A 22,094-nucleotide genomic window follows, 5' to 3' on the forward strand; every position below is an offset into this window, starting at 1 on the left:
CCCCGTAACCGTTGGGTCGCTGGATCGAGTCCCGTTGGTCAGTTTCTTTCTTTATTTTCAACACAGTCATTTTATTTACTGTTTATATTACAACTGATACAATGGGAAAAATACGTGTAATCGGATGAACTTTTATTAAACTTACAATGTTATTTGGCAGTCTACAAATTTTTATTATCACAAATATAATATTCATGATTGTCGACTAGTAAACGACCAAACGCATAAAGTGATACTATAAAATGTATGCTTGTCCGTGTCATCAAAATTGTTCGTATTTATTCGAAAGAGAACGAGAAATTGCTTCTCGTGAAAACGCTATTAAAATCCAGTCGATACTGCATGACCAATTAGCAGCGCCGATATTTAAGGCAATGCTGCGTTATGGTTTGCTTCCAAATTATCGTCTGAAAGAGAGGTTTTTGAAAATGTTTACGAGGTTTGTTTTCCCACGGAAAACCTCAAAAGACCTTGCGTATGCGGAAACATAGCATTTATTCAATGTAGCTGGTGCCGTTTAACTTTGTTTTCGATGTTTCTACGAAAAATACCATCCTGCAACTTACACTCGTAATGTCGAAAGCGACGATTTATTGTACACCTCTCGAAAGCCGTCTGTGCCGGTCAAAACTTGGAGATAACAGTTAGTTTCGACCTCCTTCCAGGTACAAGGGATTTCTCAAATCACGGACAAGCATACATTTTCAGTATCACTTTATGCAATTGCTCGTTTACTAATCGATAGTTATGATTATTATATTATTTGTGATAATAAAAATTTGTAGACTGCCAAATAACATTGTAAAATTAATAAAAGTTCATCCGATTACACGTATTTTTCCCATTATATCAAATGTAATATAAATAGAAAGAAAATGACTGTGTTGAAAATTATAAAAAAAACTGACGAACGGGACTTTTTTTGTTCTATATTGTTCGTTGACTTTGTTCGTGGCGGACGTCCTATGACACTTGGTGTGGTTGTTCGTTGATCCGTTCACTCAGTTTTTTTATTACAGAAGATAGCTAAACCCTCTGACCGAACACGCTGAGCTACCGTCCCCGCAAACTCGATCCAGCTACCCAACGATTACGAGGCTTGAATGCTAACCAGTCGGCTGCTGCCGCTTGATGGTAAAAATGGCCACACACAAGCATATATATTTGACGACCGAAATTATCTTGCGATTTTCTCCATAACGCTTGAGAAATATGCGCTGCTGCTTACACATTTTGTTGTCCTCATGGAGTGCTACGAATGTACGAAGTTTACAGTAAATCCGCGTTCTAAACGTCGTGGCCTCCACTTGTAAGAGAGCGAAAGATCTTCGCCGACGACAGCGCCCTCTAGCCGACGCTGTACAGATCTACGAGCGCCGCTCCAGATTCACCCAGTTGATCACGAGCAGACGACCAACCAACATTGTTTCATTTTTATAGTGGGTGAGCCACTACAGATTTTGTATGTGTAACTTTTGTTAGCTTTGATACATCCGGCTTTGCACCTACGTGCTCCTCAGTACAAAGTTATGTATTCACGCTATTATTGTGTTGAGAGATAATAAAACCACTTTTACTTCAATTGCAGTACCGAAAGTTCTACCTCACTTGCTCTTCCTATCTTCCTACATTCGGGCAACCCTCTAAATTACAGGAGCAGACCCACGCGTCGCCTTCCAGGCGGTATACAAAAGAAAGAGTTATAGGAACTACATCTTTACACCGACTGAGTAAATCTGAAACGGTTTTCCTGGTGAGCCAAAACTTATTTTCAGCTCATATTGGACGGGCGTACAGAGGTTCAGATATGAGCTACTGGAACTGTACATACGACCTGTCAGATGTGCGTCTTCTCCAGTATATGAATCGCTGTGTCCAGTACATATACTGACCGGTGCACACCGGCAATGAGACACACACAAATACACAGCTTATAAGCAGAATCCGCATTCGTGTAAATTTATTTGGCTCATTTCCGAGCAAGGTTTGTGGGACGTTCTCCTTGGTTGGGTTGTCTGTTAAATACCGCACTGCTAAGACACCGCTACCCCGCAAACTATTTTTTCCCAGTTGGGAACACCTCTAACCCTCTATCATCTCGTTTCAGAATCGGCAGAAAGTTAATAAGCAGGATCTAACAGCCCGCTCTTCTCGTTGGAGTGGAGAAGAGTGCATGTCGAGCAAGTACAAGCTTCCGTACCGAGGTTTCCTCTGCTCCACGTCCAACACATTAAAAGTTAAATCAGCTCATAAACTATGGCCCTGTGGTCTGCGATAAAAAGTGTCCTGGCACCTGTCAGTGGTTATTAACATGGGATATGTCACCTTTCGCGTTTATGAGAGCTTGAATAATGGGGGACACTTTCAATGAGGCATCTGAATGTCTGTAGAGGAACTGTACATCATTCTTTCTCAGGACGGAAAACTCAGATTTAATAGGGACTTTGAGCAGGCTAGATCACTTTAGGAATGTTATTGTGCACAAACCATTGTATCATAGATGCTTTTTTATGACAGAGTGCATTATCATGCCTGATACAGTTTTCTTGTCCGGTCTGGTCCTCTGCTGTAAGCAGTACACAGTGCTTTAAAATGGGTCCGTATCTTTCCGTGTTTAGCACCTTCTTGAGCACATCCCCATACCGTAAAGCCACCTCCACCGTACTTTACCGTTGGCAGTACGCCTGTGGCGAGTAACGGCCTCTAGGCAATTACCAAACGCAGACCTTTCCATTGGATTGTCTCAGATTACAGCGTGACTAATCACATCAGATGAAGCGTTTCCAGTCATCCACTGTCCAGTGGCGTCTGTCTTTACACAATTCAAGCATCGTTTAGCATTGAACTGCAGGAGTGTGTGGCTTTTGAGGATCTACTCGACCGTTGTGCTCCATTTTTTTATCTCCCTACTCTGACAATACCACCACTTGAAAAGTATGTTAGAAATCTGATTAATAATGTTGCTCACGCATCGTATGTTCGCTTTATCGGGCAACAACAAAGTTACTGACTGTGGATGGTATCGTCAGAATGGAAATAATGAAGTCACTGTAAAAAAGTAATTAATTTTGGCATTTATCTTGAATGGATTCCCACGTAGATTTCGTCGTAGTTGTTATAGCTCATCTTGTTGATTCTAGGGTGATTCCACTTTGACTGCTAGAAGGTCCAGGTCTGTATTTTAGCAATATTTGAAAACCTAACAAATGCGTTTTTCAGGAAATCCTTAATGATCAAACAATCCCAGATCAGAACAATGGTATGGTAGAAATAATTTTTGACTTAGTGTTCACGATCCACATTTTTATTACACTTCTTGTAAATTCACATATACTTCTTCTTAATTGTCACATCATCAAGAAAACAGTTTTGTATCGATCTTCATACATTTAATTTCCACTTTAAGCAGACACGAGACTTGACTGTTCTTTTACAAAGCGAAATAACAACTTAACTTCTGCAAAGTGAAACAAAGACAGCCCTGTGCGCATTCGAGCGAAAGCGGTTACAAGTAAGTCAAAGATTATGAAAATCTCACAGAAATGAATACACACAAGAACCATATCACTGTAATATATCGATACACCGGAGTACCTATAGATTAATAAAAACAAATGTGAATGTTGTCACAAAAATATGTCCGTTACTTCGCAGAAAAGTAGTACGATATAAATGGTATCGAGAATTGTGGTTGGGGTGCCGTAATGGTCACGTAAATAAAGAACCATTACACTACGCACAGTCATTGTACTAGCCTGACTGCAAGCAGCATCCTGGAACTCACTAGTAACTGCGTCTGCTGAGCTCATCCGAGTTTCTTCAGCTGTTCTCCGCGACTCTTGGATGACCCTGTTCAGCAGCACATGAGGTCCGCCTGTTCTTGGTGTGTGGCTGTGATTGTTTTCTCACGTTTCCACTTTTCATTCACATCACCAAGACTCGATTTGGGCAGCCTTAGAAGGGTTCGCGACCCCGATGGGTTTGTAGCTGAGGTGACGTCCAATACATAGCCCATGTTCGAAGTCAGTCAGCTATCTTGATTGACCGCTGTTACGGCTTTTCTACTGACAACACAACACTTCCGACCTCCTTTTATAATGGCGGATTCGCCTCTCGCGATATACAATCATCAATTCCGCATACTGTTGATCAGATGGCGTACGGTACCAGAATTAAATTAAGTTCGGTTCCCATCCCCTTGTCCTATACAAGGATTTTAACAGGTTTGCTTTGGTCGAAAGACAAACACTGGATCCGGAAATCCATTTTCTAATGACACGAAACTGGCTAAGTCCCACTACCAATTCAACTACTATGTGGCTGAACTGTTCCTACGCTATGTCTGTTAAATCATCGAGAGCAGTGAATTTTGTGAACCTAAATTCCCGCATGCACTTCATGTGAAGACGATACTATTTTCGTACGTGTGGCATCTGTTTCTTCTTAAAGACTTGATAATGGAAATAATTAAGAAAAATCCGCCTCGATTGCACAAACTACCTGGTGTTTACCTAGGTTTCACCGTGGGTAACCACGCCTTCCTCAGAACAAGTATAAAACAGCTTCCATGCTGCTCTATCCTCCCAGTACCTACTGCAACCTACATCCTTCTGAATCCGTTTAGTGTATTCATCTCTTGGTCTACCTCTACGATTTTTACCCTCCACGATGCCCTCCAATACTAAATTGGTGATCCCTTGAAGCCTCAGAATATGTCCTACCAAGCGATCCCTTCTTCTAGTCAAGTTGTGCCACAAATTTCTCTTCTGCCCAATTCTATTGAATACCTACTCATTAGTTATGTGATGTGGAATAGAGAAGAAGTCTAAATAGATAAATTCATTAAAGAAAGAAAATTTTCCAGAACTGCGACTCTGTAATGGGCCCGATCCGAAAAACAACACTCTACAGATTGTAGAACAAAATAATAACTTTAAAAAAAATCAAAGGGACAGTAGTCTGAATCGTATCTCGTACAATTCACCCGTTGAGCAAGTCGTCGACTACGTTATACAGGAGGATACTTGAGCAGTGACATGCTAAGCTTTCCCTTTTGTGGCTGAATTGCATTGTTCGAGGGACAAATTGCAATTAGCCCCGATCCCCCATTTCCGACCAGTGCTTCCGAAAGGTAAGCCAAATACTGGAACTGGAAATCCCATCGCAAAATATTGGTACTATTCTGAAAAGATCTGGTCACTACCGCCCTTTCTACTGTTTAGGATACAAAATTAAAAATAAATGAATAAAATGAATAAATGTGTAAATTGAATGAAACATGTTTGGGGACCATTGTTGAACTCATCTGCCGATACCAACGACTCTTAGCACAATCTTCATCAGGAATGGTCTGGACTAGGGATGGGCTATCATCGCGCTCGAGAAACGTGCGACGCGAAAGCAATTTCTCGAGAATTTCTCGGGTACACTCGATAAGTTGACAGTGCTGCGCTCTCTGAGAAATTGCGCAAACCTTCAGTACACGAAGCACTGAGCCGCAGCGGTCGTACTCCTCGTACATACGTGCTCGGAAAACTTCGAAATTCTATGATTCAGATGGTTCAAATGGCTCTGAGCACTATGGGACTCAACTGCTGTGGTCATCAGTCCCCTGGAACTTAGAACTACTTAAACCGAACTAACCTAAGGACATCACACACATCCATGCCCGAGGCAGGATTCGAACCTGCGACCGTAGCAGTCGCACGGTTCCGGACTGCGCGCCTAGAACCGCGAGACCACCGCGGCCGGCAATTCTATGATTGATATCAACTGTACTACCGTTATTAATGTGTACTGAAGTATTATTATATGTCTCATAAGACAAAAGTCATAGAATTGTTGTTTAAAACAAAGCACAGAATTCGCATAAAACAGAAATTTAATTCTTACAAAATAAATTACCTTGTACATTCTGCATGTAAGCATGCATGATTTAACGTAAAAGAGAAGTGCTATAGCCTTTTATATACAGAAGCTGCGTACATGCGTTTACTTACTGAAGAAAGAAAGGAAACAAAAGTTGTTCAGCAGAAGGCATTTTTACATCCCATTGCCATACTGCCGTCGATTCTTGTTTAGAAATATGATTCTGTTAACCAATTGGCCTTTTAGTCTGCTTCTTTGTTTGTTTGTAAGTAGTTCTGTTTGCGAAAATATTCTTTCACTGGGATTAGAAGTTGCAGGTATTGCAAGATATTTTTTTGCCACGACAGCCAGACCTGGGTAACTGTTTTCATTTTTTTTCCAGTAGTGTAAAGGATTATCCGTGAGTAGTAGGTACGGTTCTTCCAAATATCGTTGTACCTCCAGGTCTATGTATCACAACCGCTTTTCATTAGATTTTTATTGGAAACCTCTTCATCGTAAGAAGCCCATAAGGAACTACTGGCGTTTTGCACGAAATGGTACTCGTGGCTAATGTCGTTAGCAGCCGAATGAGTAGGTCGTACGGTCTCTACCACGTTTGTGCACTCTGCAATTAGGCTTGCAACGGCATGTTTTGAATGAATGGGATTCGCAAATGGCAACGTTTTGAATCTTGGGTCGAGAACTGTGGCAACGGCATGTACTTTGTTTGTTTCTATTAATCCTAGCCGGGCTATTAGTGAGTTGTGCAGACGTTGCTGTAGCTGTAGCTCTTGCGCTGTCGTGGTAGCCCACTTCCCATTGCATACGATTTGGATTAGCTGACTGATTATTGGAATAGCTTTCGAAAGAGAGGTATAGTTTTCAGCAGAGCTTTCACTTGTTAGCACTTCAAATGGCTCTAGTACACATAAACATTCGCTGAACATTCGCCACTGGTCAGCTGTGAGGTTCTCTAGACCTGAATACAAAGTTGATAAACAGGCTGCTATGCATTCCTTTTGCTCCACCAGACGTTGTAGCATATAAAACGTACTGTTCCATCGGATTTCGGTTTCCTGAATCAATTTATGAACAGGTTTTTTCATTAGGTCCTGGATCTCATGTAGTTTTTCATTAGCATAGCAACTTGTTTTAAAATAGCTAACAATTCTTCTGGCCTTTTCCCGCATTATGCAGAGCTCACTGTTGCTGTTCAAAGAACTTTTCACAACTAAATCGATGGTGTGTGCTAAAAAAGGCACATGTTGCATATCCATGTTGCCACTGTGAATAAGTTGTACGGCTGCCGTCATGTTACTGGCGTTGTCAGTTGTGATGCTTACAACTTTGTTTTCAATGTTCCATTTTGAAATCACGTCATCTAACGCCTCACTAATATTTAGCGCTGTATGCTTTTCCGGGAAACGGAATGTCTCGAGAGCTAAAGCTTTCAGGCACCAATTAGAGCTAATGAAATGACCAGTTAGAGCAATATATGCCTCACTATTGAGTGAGGTCATATCGGTCGTTAAAGAAACACCAGTAGAGCCTTCCACGGCCAAGTTTAAAGCCTCTTTCTGTTTATAGTAATCGTCCTCAATCATGAGGCGCAACGTTTTTCGTTTTGGTATCGAGTGTTGTGGGTCCAACAGTGAAACAAAACTTCGAAAACCAGCATCCTCGACGATTGAAAGCGGTTGAAAATCGTCTGTTATCATGGCCACAAGTAGTGCTTCATCTAGCTGTTGTTGCCGTTTACTTCCCTCTATGAGGAGAAACGTAAGATTTAGATCAGTGCACCTGCGAGGGGATACGTTATGCTCGACAACTAGTCCAATAAAATTACATATCGTATCGTGCAAAAGCTAGGATAGCATAGGTTTGGTTTTGGAGTATGTTGTAGATTATCGGAGTACGATTAAAAAATCAATGTTTTTTTAAGCGTAGCGGACCGCTTCGGACACTATCCGAACTTTTGCACGGAATTCACCTTTTGTACCATACGTATCTGGATATTTTGTCTGCCTCGCACTATTGGAAGAATGAGTCTCTGTATCCACGGACGTCGCTGCTTTATTGCTCGATAAATTGTGCAGTTTAAGATGTCTAATCATGCCAGTTGTATTTTTTGATACATTACGGAGATTTTTACGACAAATGTTGCAAGTAACGTTATCTCCATCCTCCGTAAAGTATTGCCAGCACCATGACGTTCGTTTTCGAGTGTCCATATTGATTTGAATAACAACTTTACTCGAATGAAACCTGAGACATACTAGTTACGAGCACAGCGAGCGTGTTTGTGTAGCGGCGGCATTCAATTCAGAAAACAACAGCGGCGCGGCGTGTGTTGTCGCAGCGGCACACGTCGCCGATCCGTTTCTCGTGAGCTTCTCGAGAATTGCTTGAGAACTAGAGGCTCGAGGAATTCTCGGTGCGCTCGAGTCGCCGCGCCTCGCCTTCCCATCACTGGTCTGGACTACCATTAAACTTCTCGAACTAAGCTACAGAGAGACTGCCATAACGGTGTAGTAGCTATTCGACCAGGCATCCCCTAATTACAATTTTTGTAATTGTGGACGATAATGTCACTTGTTATTACTGTTTTGAAAAGTGTTTCTGTTCTTTAATCGTTTTCTACTATACTCTATGAAGATGTCCTGAGATAGAGCTGTAAATCCTTCCAAATCTGTGTTGAGACGTATGCTCGTATTTATTACGTATCTTTGTGTTCCTCTTTGTGTTTATGTGTTTGAAACTAGCGTTGACCGCCTGCATATTGACACTGAGTACCTTTTTAGCAGTGAGCAGTGAGCCGCGCCGCGCTGCCTGAGGAGCCATGGCGGGAAGCGAGGCCGGGGCGGCGCTATGAACGTCACGTCGTTCTCCGCCTGCGCCTCGAGCTGCGCCAACGGCAGCCTCGCCTTGGCTGGACAGACGAGCGCCCTGTGTGTGGACGCGCCGCTGCTCAACTGCTCTGGACCGCTGCAGCCACCCGGTAAGAGGAGCTCGCAGAGCTTTGCGAGACTTGCCATCACACGAGGCAAAAGTCATAAATAACGTTCGCTCTGATCTCCCAATATCATAGCGACAAGTGGCAGCCAAATGGTTTTTCAAGATGGTTGGTTGATTTTGGGAAGGGAACCAGAGAGCGAGGTCATCGGTCCCATCAGATTAAGGAAGGATGGGAAAGGAAGTCGGCTGCGCGCTTTTCAAAGGAACCATCCCTGCATTTGCCTGAAGCGATTTAGGGAAATCACGGAAAACCTAAATCGAGATGACTGGTCCAGCGTGCTAACCACTGCTTTTCAACTTAGTATGTAGAATCTGCAGCAACGGACGTTTGGAAGAAAACGTACACACAATCCGCAAGGTGGCATCGGCAGATAAATTTCGGAACTATAGCACAGGTGAACACCTCGTGCACCCATGTCGCTGCTAAAACTAATAAAGAAAGGAATGGAAAAGAAAACTGAGGATTTATTAGTTGACGATCAGTTTGACTTTATGAAAGGTAACATCGCTAACGGAGACATTTCTCACGTTGTGCTAACACTGACGAAAGAAAAATCTAGATCTATTCAGAGAATTCTGTGACCTAGAAAAAGCATTCGACTACAAAAAGTGGTTTAAGAGGGCCGGATGTTTTGGAAAAATAAGTAGAATCTATAGAGAAAGGTGAATAATATTGCCCTATCTTCCCTACTGTGCAACAATCACTGTAGACGCAAAGATGTAAATGAAAAGACAGGTTTAGGGGAGGGACTGAAATTCAGGATGAAATGACATCAATGATAAGATTAAATGATGACAGTCGCTATTCTTAATGAAATTGAGAATGAATTACAGGACCTATCGAAGGGAATGAACAGACATGAGAATATAACTTGCACTTAGCTTCAACCAAAGAAAAGACGAAGGGGAATAGGGAATAAAGTAGTAGACGAAACGAAGGAATTCTGTTACTTTGGAAGCAAAATTACGCATAACAGACGAAGTGAGGAAGATGTAGAAACCAAACTGGCATAGAGAACGAAGGCATTCCTCTCTAAAATAAGGATACTACGATCAATCAGAGGTCTTAGTTTGAGGCAGAAGTTTCTAAGCCGACACGCCTGGAGCACTGCACTGTACTCACGTGAATAATGTGCGGACCGAAAACCGTAAAAGGGCAGAACATTTGAGCTGTGGTGTTACAGAGAGAAACTGAGTATTAAGTGGGCTCACACAATGCGAATTTAAGAGGTCCTTGCAGGAACGGCCAGGAAAACAATATTTGGATATCATGAACTACACGAGGGGACAGGATGAACTGACATGTGTAAGTACTTCAGTGAATAACTCCACATGGAACTAGACGCTGTAACAGTGCAAACAGTATCTCTTTCTCTCTCTCTCTCTCTCTCTCTCTCACACACACACACACACACACACACACACACACACACACATTATATATATATATATATATAGTATTGCCAAATGCATTGAGGTTGACGGACATCATTTTGAGCATTTATTGCATTTATTGACCTATGGCAGCGGCATCTAGCGAACACTTATTTCGTGAGATATTTGGCCCGGTCACGATCAATATATATATATATATATATGGTGGTCCATTCACGATCTATATATATATATATATATGGTGGTCCATTGATCGTGACCGGGCCAAATATCTCACGAAATAAGTGTCATATATATATATATATATATATATATATATATATATATATAAGGTGGGGAAAATTGTGTCACGAAATTTTAACCCTGGATACGTACAGGGAACAAACCCGTCAACAGCTGTTAGTTCGCGTACAGAAAGTCTTAAAAAATTTGTTGGCGCTGACAAGGGCCTTTTTTGTACCTAGGACATTATTTACTTAAAGCAGGTGCTCGAACTGGCAACCCTCTGAGACGACACAAGCTTGGTAACGTCGAACGGTGTTTTGCCGAACTCTTTCAGAGATTCCTTCCATTGCTCTGATGTAATTAGCGGCACGTTGAATGCGATCCATTAATTCCTCTTCGTTTCTGGGTGGTTCGCGTCCGGGTGGGTGAGCTAGAACCTTGCAGAATCCCCACAGGAAAAAGTCTGGTGGCGTGAGGTCTGGTGATCGCGGGGGCCATGTCTTACGAGCACCTCTACGAATTACCCGGCCTTCGAAGAGTTCATTTAAATATCCGCTCACAGTTATGTGCGGGCGCCCCATCATGCTGCAACCACACTCATAGCCGCCTGTTCACAAAAATGTTCAAATGTGTGTGAAATCTTATGGGACTTAACTGCTAAGGTCGTCAGCCCCTAAGCTTACACTCTACGTAACCTAAATTATCCTAAGGACAAATACACACACCCCTGCCCGAGGGAGGACTCGAACCTCCGCTGGGATCAGCCGCACAGTCCATAACTGCAGCGCCCTAGACCGCTCGGCTAATCCCGCGCGGCATAGCCGTCTGACCACGGGAACATCTTTCAGTAGGCTGGGTAGAGTTTCTTGCAAAAAGTGAAGGTAATTTGTTCCAGTAAGTCGAGGAGGTAGACGGCCCAGCCCAGTCAGATGGCCACCAAGAATGCTTGCCCAAATGTTGAGCGAAAATGGTTCCCGGTGTCCGTGAGCGTATGTGATGTGAGGATTTCCCCTTGCCCAGTAATGAACGTTTCGAGTGTTGTAAAGGCCATCACGATGGAAGGGCACTAGTCGGTAAATAACACAATGGCGGGGAAGTCGGGATCTCGTGCAACACGTCGCTGAAATCACCGGCAAAATCCTATCCCGTGTTCATAGTTAGCCACAGGATTTTATGTCCTGGTCAGGGTGGAAACTAAATGGTTGCTGGCCGTCATCCCTCAAAATCTCCCAGACTAACCGATGAGTGACCCCCGCGTCGTGTCCAATCGCTCGAGTACTTGTCGTAGGTGCTTCCTCGGAACGCTCGAGAACAGTCTTTTCAAGTGCAGCATCCCGTCGTGTTCGAGGTCTTCCAGCATCACCACGATATTCCGTTAACGAGCCTATTTCGCCTAGTCGGCGGTGAACTGCTGTAAACGTTCACGGGTGTGGGTGGCGTCTTGCTGGCTACCGTTCCTCATACAACCTTCGAGCTTCATGCGCATTACCGTCGGCTAGTCCATAAACAAAAACATATCTCGTTGTTCTTCTAACGAATACTGTGCCGCCATGCTTACTGTATGACTAAATTGCAGGTGACGTGCGTGTGGTCCGAAGCGAAGCTTATGTGTGAATGCCTATGACGTGAGGTGGATAGAAACAGCAAGACCTATTCGACACGTGTGCCTATCAAGTTGGGGCAGTGACGGGGCGAGGGACGTTTGCATGTGTGAACCTACAGCCATAGCGCTGCCCGTGAACGGACGAATGGCAACAGGGCAGTCCCACGGCCAATCGGAGCTCGTGGCGCCAAGTTTCTGTAGTTTAAAAATGGTGCGTTGTCGACCTACTGTCATCAGCTATCCAGGGTTAAAATTTCGTGACACAATATGCAGGAATTGTGAATACACATTGCAGCTCGTAATAAAAAGATAATTCCAATACAATTTTCAGCACCAGGTTGGACCAATATTAGAAATGTTATTAATACTTCCAAGAAAAAGTTGTTCATAGTTCATGAATACACCCAAGTTCATAAGTAAATTATGTGATACCAAAAAGTTAATGAAAACAGCTATAGAATGAGCCATTGCGACTTTCTGTTAAACAAGAAAGGAATAAAATACTATAGTTAAGGGATGCCAGAACCGAAATTCTCCATAGTTACTCTAACTGGTTAGCAGGGGAATGAACTATTGATACTGCTGTGCTTTACTGTTTATTTGCATTAATAGTAAAATTTACTAATATTAAGTTGTAAGAGCACTAGTTGACTAGAGTAGTACAACAGGATCATGGAGAAGAAAGGCTCTAGGTTCCTCTAGTTCCGATTTATAGCGTAAAATAGTTATCTAAAAGACATAACTGCGACTCTATACAAATTTAACCTGCGCATTAAGGGGAATGTAAACGAATAGCCTATTGTACATATTGCGTTTAAGATGAAATGTTTTAAAATCTTGAAAATAATCACAATGGTGGTACAGAAGTTTTGAGCTGACGTGACTATAGTAGTAGTTACCTTACATAATTGAGGACGGACGGAGCAGAGCATTTTTGGAGCTGTTTTGTTCATTGTCCATCGAGTGTGTAAGATTCTGTGCTGCCTATGAGCTTGTAACGATAATGTGGTGTGCAGGAAGTTGGACTGAGGCGTTTCAATAGAACAGTCCGCGAATCATGAAATATGCCTTGTAGTGTGTTAGTATGAACTGTTATAGTTCACTTTGTTGAGCTTTGGGCTGAGAATCAATTATTAACCCCAGTGTACTGGTTAGACGTGGGAATCTGCTTAGATTAATGAATGAGTGCATTGGACAGTGCCGCTGGCTCACAGAAAGCGTCGCCAGTGTATGCTCTGATCAGTCTAACTGCAATATCTTTTAAAATCGTATTTAATTAATGTTATATTATCATGATTATAAGACCACCATTTCAGATAAATAGTTTCTTTTGATTTGAATAAATTCAACAATGAATGTAATTCTTGTGTGAGGGTACATCCTAAGAGACAATTCCAGTTTCATTTATTTAGTATTTATTATTTATATGTATTTATATTCATTGACTATTCCATAGGCTGGTTTATTGTTATTTAAACAATTTCTAAAGGCCACGATGCAGCAGCACACGACCATAATTCACTCGATGTATTAAATGGTGGTGTGCTTGCCCACCAATTGTTAGGCAGCAGCAAATTAAGTCATCTGGAATTAATTTCACATCATTTGGTTCATATGAACCAAATGGTGCATTGCAACTGGGTAGTCTTATTCAGAAGATAGAACACGCTTTCCATATGAAGTTGCAAGAGAATCGTAAAGAGCAAAAACTTGAAAAGTAGGATTTGTGTGGAATAGGATTTGGAACTAAATTTGCTGCCCAATATAGTTCTACAAAGCAGAGCTTAGACAAGGAATTAACAGTAAAAGCCCATTCAGCACAATGAAACAGAATCAAGATTAACCAGTTGTGTAGGTTAATTACAATCTTTTGCACACAACACGCGCCGTGTACCTCCTTCCTGGTGGAATGACTGGAACTAATCGGTTTTCGGACCCGCTCTGTCTAACTGGCGCTGATCATGCAGGGTTGTTTACATTTTTGGGCGAGTTTAGTGACATCTCTCAATAGTCAAAATGACTGTGTCTGTGACACAATATCCACAGTCAACATCTATCTTCAGTTCTGGGAACCGGGGTGATGCAAAACGTTTTTTGATGTGTGTAGATTAGCACTGAAAGGATGATGCTGCTGCCCAGATATTGTCGGTTACAAAACAAATGCGCAGCACTTGGGCATCGAAATAGCTCCCAAATTATCCTGTTCCTAATTTTCGGAATAAGAGCGGCCAAGACTGACTGAGTGGATGAAGGAGTACTGGCAAAGATACACAAGAAGTGAAGACAGTTGTGTAAATTTAGCTCGTAGGCAGTTGAATGAATGTAACTGAGTATTGAGCAGGGCTGACAGGGTATCCTAAATGGGAAAAAATGAGAGGTAATTACCAGTTCCGACTGCACTTTACTACCAAGGTAAGCCTCCCAACAACGTTGGTCAGAACCACGGGATTGGGTCCGTATTAATTTATTTCTGCACTTGGTAATGGAAATAGTTTCAGAGTCTGTACCCCAAATATGGTCACGTGTAACTTCTTTCCATTTCCAAACATTATGAAAAGAAGGTTACTGGGGAAATAATTTTCGTTGAATTGTGAGTAAAAAGTTAAATGGGAAAAGTTATTCTTTGTGGAAAAAAGTTTTCTCTTTGTGAACAAAATGATTCCGATACCAGTGGACAAAACGCATTAATACACTACTGACCATTAAAATTGCTACACCAAGAAGAAATGCAGATGATAAACTGGTATTCATTGGACAAACATATTATAGTAGAACTGACATGTGATTACATTTTCACGGAATTTGGGTGCATAGATCCTGAGAAATCAGTACCCAGAACAACCACCTCTGGCCGTAATAACGGCCTTGATACGCCTGGGCATTGAATCAAACACAGCTTGGATGGCGTGTACAGGTACAGCTGCCCATGCAGCATCAACACGATACCACAGTTCTTCAAGAATAGTGACTGACGTATTGTGACGAGCAAGTTGATCGCCCACCATTGACCTGACGTTTTCAATTGGTGAGAGATTTGAAGAATGTGCTGGCCAGGGCAGCAGTCGAACATTTTCTGTATCCAGAAACGCCCGTACAGGACCTGAAACATGCGGTCGTGCATTATCCTGCTGAAATGTAGGGTTACGCAAGGATCGAATGAAGGGTAGAGCCACGGGTCTTAACACATCGGAAATGTAACGTCCACTGTTCAAAGTGCCGTCAATGCGAACAAGAGGTGACCGAGACGTGTAACCAATGGCACCCCATACCATCAAGCCGGATGATACGCCAGTATGGCGATGACGAATACACGCTTCCAATGTGCGTTCACTGCGATGTCGCCAAACACGGATGCGACCATCATGATGCTGTAAACAGAACCTGTATTCATCCGAACCATTCGTGCACCCAGGTTCGTCGTTGAGTACACCGTCGCAGGCGCTCCTGTCTGTGATGCAGCGTCAAGGGTAACCGCAGCCATGGTCTCCGAGCTGATAGTCCATGCTGCTGCAAACGTCGTCGAACTGTTCGTGCAGATGGTTGTTGTCTTGCAAACTTCTCCATCTGTTGACTCAGGGATCGAGACGTGACTGCACGATCCGTTACAGCCATGCGGATAATATGCCTGTCATCTCGACTGATCTCGACGGCTAGTGGTACGAGGCCGTTGGGATCCAGCACGGCGTTCCGTATTACCCTCATGAACCCACCGATTGCATATTCTGCTAATAGTCATTGGATCTCGACCAACGCGAGTAGCAATGTAGCGATACGATAAACCGTAATCGCGATAGACTACATTCCGACCTTTTTCAAAGTCGGAAACGTGATGGTACACATTTCTCCTCATTACAGGAGGCATAACAACAACGTTTCACCAGGCAACACCGGTCAACTGGTGTTTGTGTATGAGAAATCGGTTGGAAACTTTCCTCATGTCAGCACGTTGTAGGTGTCGCCACCGGCGCCAACCTTGTGTGAATGATCTGAAAAGCTAATCATTTGCATATAACACCATCTTCTTCCTGTCGGTTAAATTTCGCGTCTGTAGGACGTCATCTTCGTGGTGTAGCAATCTTAATGGCCAGTAGTGTATCAACCGGGAGTATGTTGACTGCACATTTGTGTTTTTCTAAGGAAGGTATTGTGAACAAGACTTGTTTGTCCATTCTGGCCTTTAACGTATTCTTGCTGACAGCTCAGATGTACATTTTGTGGGCGCCGTGGCTGCAGTTGCGAGGTGTACAGGTTACTTTAGGCGGCGCCTCTGTGTTGTGTGCAGGGTGGGCGGCGTGTCTCGACTGCGGAAGCGCTTCTGGATGCGGCTCTGGCTCTGGCTCTGGAACTGGAACTGGATGCTACAACGCACCGTGTGCCGCCTCGTCCCGATGCCTGCAGGCCTGCTGGGACCTGCACTGCCAACAGGTAGGCCTATAGCCTGCGCAGGTCTCTCTCTCTCTCCCTCTCTCTCTCTCTCTCTCTCTCTCTCTCTCTCTCTTTTACACTAATGGTATTTTTATTTTAGTAGCTAGGAGAACAGGCTAATACGAATAAAACATCCGATGTGCCATGCATCCCAGTATTATCGGTTACAGACATACAGCTGTTAGAATGTAACCCCAAGAAATCCTGGCATATGCTGTTAAGAAAAGGCGACTAATTAATCTCAATGTTGATTATCATAATTTATGTCTCAGTGCACATCCGAATTTACTTGACAACACCAGGTGTAGAACTTCTCATGTCGCCTTGTAAGAACTATTTGTAATCCTAACGATTATTTCTTTTCTTGTATTTATTTCTTCTTTGTATACTTGGACTTTCGACTAAATACAAAGGAACATTTGGTAGTAAAGAAACTGACCATTTTTGCTTATCCATCTTGTGGGGAATGTTAGGCTTAGATCATGTACTACCTGACAACTGAAGTATGCAGGCGTCGCGTCTTGCTGGGACAATATACTCATCCTTGTAGCCAAAGGAACTTACTCTAGTAATGTAAGCGTAGGCTTCTGCGGCCGTTGTCACCTTCAATAAAATTCTTCAGGGTATGACGATGCGGTCTGATAACCTGAAGAATTTTATTTAAGATTACTCTAGTAATGTTGGAAGCTCATTTTCTAGACAGTCTCGGTAATGGGGCCCTGTAAGACGATGCGGTTCTGCGGAAGTAACAGTCAACTAATTGTCTAACACATCACACCCCACATTTACAGAGAAATGTATATGCACTAATGGCCACTAAAATTGCTACACCACGAAGATGACGTGCTGCAGACGCGAAATTTAACCGACAGGAAGAAGATGCTGTGATATGCAAATGATTAGCTTTTCAGTGCATTCACAAAAGGTTGGCGCCGGTGGCGACACCTACAACGTGCTGACATGAGGAAAGTTTGCAGCCGATTTCTCATACACAAACACCAGTTGACCGGCGTTGCCTGGCGAAACGTTGTTGTGATGCCTCGTGTAAGGAGGAGAAATGCGTACCATCACGCTTCCGACTTTGATAAAGGTCGGATTGTAGTCTATCGCGATTGTTTATCGTATCGCGACATTGCTACTCACGTTGGTCGAGATCCAATGACTGTTAGCAGAATATGGAATCGGTGGGTTCAGGAGGGTAATACGTAACACCGTGCTGGACCCCAACGGCCTCGCATCTCTAGCAATCAAGATGACAGGCTGGAACGGATCGTGCAGCCACGTCTCGATCCCTGAGACAACAGACGGAGACGTTTGCAAGACTACAACTATCTGCACGAACAGTTCGACGACGTTTGCAGCAGCATGGACTATCATCTTGGAGACCATGGCTGCGGTAGCCTTGACGCTGCATCACAGACAGGAGCGCCTGCGACGGTGTACTCAACGACGAACCTGGGTGCACGAATGGGAAAACGTCATTGTTTCGGATGAATACAGGTTCTGTTTACAGCATCATGATGGTCGCCTCCGTGTTTGGCGACATCGCAGTGAACGCACATTGGAAGCGTGTATTCGTCATCGCCATACTGGCGTGATGGTATGGGGTGCCATTGGTTACACGTGTCGGTCACCTCTTGTTCGCGTTGGCGGCACTTTGAACACTGGACGTTGCGTTTCATATGTGTTACGACCCGTGGCTCTACCCTTCATTCGATCACTGCGAAACCCTACATGTCAGCAGGATAATGCACGACCCCACGTTGCAGGAGCTGTACGGGCCTTTCTGGATGCATAAAATGTTCGACTGATGCCCTGGCCAGCACATTCTCCAGATCTCTCACCAACTGAAAACGTCTGGCCAATGGTGGCCGAGCAACTGGCTCGTCACAGTACGCCAATCACTACTCTTGATGAACTGTGATATCGTGTTGAAGCTGCGTGGGCAGCTGTACCTGTACACGCCGTCCAAGCTCTGTTTGACTTAATGCCCAGGAGTATCAAGGCCGTTATTACGGCCAGAGGTGGTTGTTCTGGGTACTGATTTCTCAGGATCTATGCACTGAAATTGCGTGAAAATGTAATAACATGTCTGTTCTACAGGTCTATTCCAAATGATTGAAGCGATTTCAGAAATTCACTGCAGCTCCATTCATTGACATATGGTCACGACACACTACAGATACGTAGAAAAACTCATAAAGTTTTGTTCGGCTGAAGCCGCACTTCAGGTTTCTGCCGCCAGAGCGCTCCAAAGCGCAGTGAGACAAAACGCAGACAGGAGCCGAGAAAGCGTATGTCGTGCTTGAAATGCACTCACATCAGTCAGTCATAACAGTGCAACGACAGTTCAGGACGTTCAATAAAGATTCACCAACTGCTAACTCCATTCGGCGATGGTATGCGCAGTTTAAAGTTTCTGGATGCCTCTGTAAGGGGAAATCAACGGGTCGGCCTGCAGTGAGCGAAGAAACGGTTGAACGCGTGCGGGCAGGTTTCACGCGTAGCCCGCGGAAGTCGACGAATACAGCAAGCAGGGAGATAAACGTACCACAGCCGATGGTTTGGAAAATCTTACGGAAAAGGCTAAAGCAGAAGCCTTACCGTTTACAATTGCTACAAGCCCTGACACCTGATGACAAAGTCAAACGCTTTGAATTTTCGGCGTGGTTGCAACAGCTCATGGAAGAGGATGCGTTCAGTGCGAAACTTGTTTTCAGTGATGAAGCAACATTTTTTCTTAATGGTGAAGTGAACAGACAATGTGCGAATCTGCGCGGTAGAGAATCCTCACGCATTCGTGTAGCAAATTCGCAATTCACCAAAAAACGTGTTTTGTTCAATCTCACGGTTTAAAGTTTACGGCCCCTTTTCCTTCTGCTAAAAAAACGTTACAGGACACGTGTATCTGGATATGCTGGAAAATTGGCTCATGCCACAACTGGAGACCGACAGCGCCGACTTCATCTTGCAACAGGATGGTGCTCCACCGCACTTCCAGCATGATGTTCGGCATTTCTTAAACAGGAGATTGGAAAACCGATGGATCGGTCGTGGTGGAGATCATGATCAGCAATTCGTGTCAGCCTCCACGCTCTCCCGACTTAACCCCATGCGATTTCTTTCTGTGGGGTTATGTGAAAGATTCAGTGTTTAAACCTTCTCTACCAAGAAACGTGCCAGAACTGCGAGCTCGCATAAACGATGCTTTCGAACTCATTGATGAGGACATGCTGCGCCGAGTGTGGGAGGAACTTGATTATCGGCTTGATGTCTGCCGAATCACTAAAGGGGCACATATCGAACATTTGTGAATGCCTAAAATAACTTTTTGAGTTTTTGTATGTGTGTGCAAAGCATTGTGAAAATATCTCAAAAAAGAAAGTTATTGTAGAGCTGTGAAATCGCTTCAATCATTTGTAATAACCCTGTAGTATAATATATTTGTCCAATGAATACCTGTTTATGGTCTGCATTTCTTCTTGGTGTAGCAATTTTAGTGGCCAGTAGTGTACCTGAGTGGGCCTGATGGACAGAGCACACACCACTCGGATATACACATTTCTGTACGAGCGGGACGTTTCCTTGACGTCTGCTTCAGTGCGGATCCTACGACAATCAGTAACTTGCGAGTATAGGTTTAATGGACGAGGGAACCTGCATTATAGTGTGTTTGGCGGATGGCCTACGCAGTCTGGCACGCTCGACGTGTTTACTTCTTCCCTACGATACTAACGTGACGCTGTAGCGCGACAAAATCGTGGCGAATCAATCCCGAAAATTAACACTGAAATTTGGTTTCAGAAACGACTTTTGTTGGCTAAAAGCGCCCCATGTCTTACGCCTTTTGAACGGAGAGGCTAAGATCCAAGTTTCTACATCGTCGGCATCCACTTTCCGATCGTAAGTAACATGGTCTATTTGAAACTTACAAACGACGCTACATACGACAGGGTATTTCAAGAGATGATGCAAGGACTCCGCTTCTGCTAAGCAGTCGAAAATGTTGGGATCGTTGAGGTTGGGCATGCTGGTTTGGGACTGCGGACTACATGCTTATCCGAAATACCCTTCGCATTCCAGCAGCAGAAGCCGTGACGGCGTTCTGTCCCTATGGTACAGTACAATAAGATGTGGCAGATACGTGGCCCCGATTTAAGATATATCCAGTCTTCAATAGAGTACTTAAGGTACACAATGAACTTTGACAACACGTACCATTACATCTCCAAATTGGAGACTGCTGTGGCCATAGTTATTTATGACAGACAGACCAAAATGTGTTCTAAATGTGGCGAGGAAGGTCACTTATGTCACGATTGCCTCCAAGATTACATCACACAGCCGCGCAGGATTAGCCGAGCGGTCTAAGGCGCTGCAGTCATGGACTGTGCGGCTGCTCCCGGCGGAGGGTCGAATCCTCCCTCGGGCATGGGTGTGTGTGTGTGTGTGTGTTTGTCCTTAGGATAATTTAGGTTAAGTAGTGTGTAAGCTCAGGACTGATGACCTTAGCAGTTAAGTCCCATAAGATTTCACACACACATTACATCACAGAACATCCACTGCAGGACGTGGCACGTCCACCAACACCGACAATCCTCTGAGTAACTTATTCAGTGGCCCTCACAACGTCTGCGTGTGTCCAGATGCAGTGGACAGACGTTGCAGTACATCAGCCAGTCTCTGGAGACTGACACCTGCCTGATCAGTCAGATTGGCCAGTGGCATCATCAGTTCGAGGGCAGTTCAATAAGTAATGCAACACATTTTTTTTCTCGACCAATTTTGGTTGAAAAAACCGGAAATTTCTTGTGGAATATTTTCAAACATTCCCGCTTCGTCTCGTATAGTTTCATTGACTTCCGACAGGTGGCAGCGCTGCACGGAGCTGTTAAAATGGCGTCTGTAATGGATGTGCGTTGCAAACAACGGTCAGTGATCGAGTTTCTTTTGGCGGAAAACCAGGGCATCTCAGATATTCATAGGCGCTTGCAGAATGTCTACGGTGATCTGACAGTGGACAAAAGCACGGTGAGTCGTTGGGCAAAGCGTGTGTCATCATCGCCGCAAGGTCAAGCAAGACTGTCTGATCTCCCGCGTGCGGGCCGGCCGTGCACAGCTGTGACTCCTGCAATGGCGGAGCATGCGAACACACTCGTTCGAGATGATCGACGGATCACCATCAAACAACTCAGTGCTCAACTTGACATCTCTGTTGGTAGTGTTGTCACAATTGTTCACCAGTTGGGATACTCAAAGGTTTGTTCCCGCTGGGTCCCTCGTTGTCTAACCGAACACCATAAAGAGCAAAGTAGCACCATCTGTGCGGAATTGCTTGCTCATCATGTGGCTGAGGGTGACAATTTCTTGTCAAAGATTGTTACAGGCGATGAAACATGGGTTCATCACTTCGAACCTGAAACAAAACGATAATCAATGGAGTGGCGCCACACCCACTCCCCTACCAAGAAAAAGTTTAAAGCCATACCCTCAGCCGGTGAAGTCATGGTTACAGTCTTCTGGGACGCTGAAGGGGTTATTCTGTTCGATGTCCTTCCCCATGGTCAAACGATCAACTCTG

General features: G+C 43.9%; 1 protein-coding gene across 1 annotated transcript in view; it reads left to right on the top strand.

Moving 5' to 3' along the window:
• Positions 1–8,718: 8,718 nt before the first annotated feature.
• Positions 8,719–22,094, top strand: part of LOC126470133 (alpha-1A adrenergic receptor-like) — an 80,015-nt gene continuing 66,639 nt past the window's right edge. The window contains exons 1-2 of the mRNA XM_050097786.1: positions 8,719–8,848; positions 16,371–16,513. Coding sequence (XP_049953743.1) covers positions 8,719–8,848; positions 16,371–16,513 — 273 coding nt within the window. The remainder of the gene's footprint in view (positions 8,849–16,370; positions 16,514–22,094) is intronic.

The sequence above is a fragment of the Schistocerca serialis genome, chromosome 1 (genome assembly GCF_023864345.2).
Source record: "Schistocerca serialis cubense isolate TAMUIC-IGC-003099 chromosome 1, iqSchSeri2.2, whole genome shotgun sequence".
In the NCBI taxonomy this organism is placed as follows: domain Eukaryota; kingdom Metazoa; phylum Arthropoda; class Insecta; order Orthoptera; family Acrididae; genus Schistocerca; species Schistocerca serialis.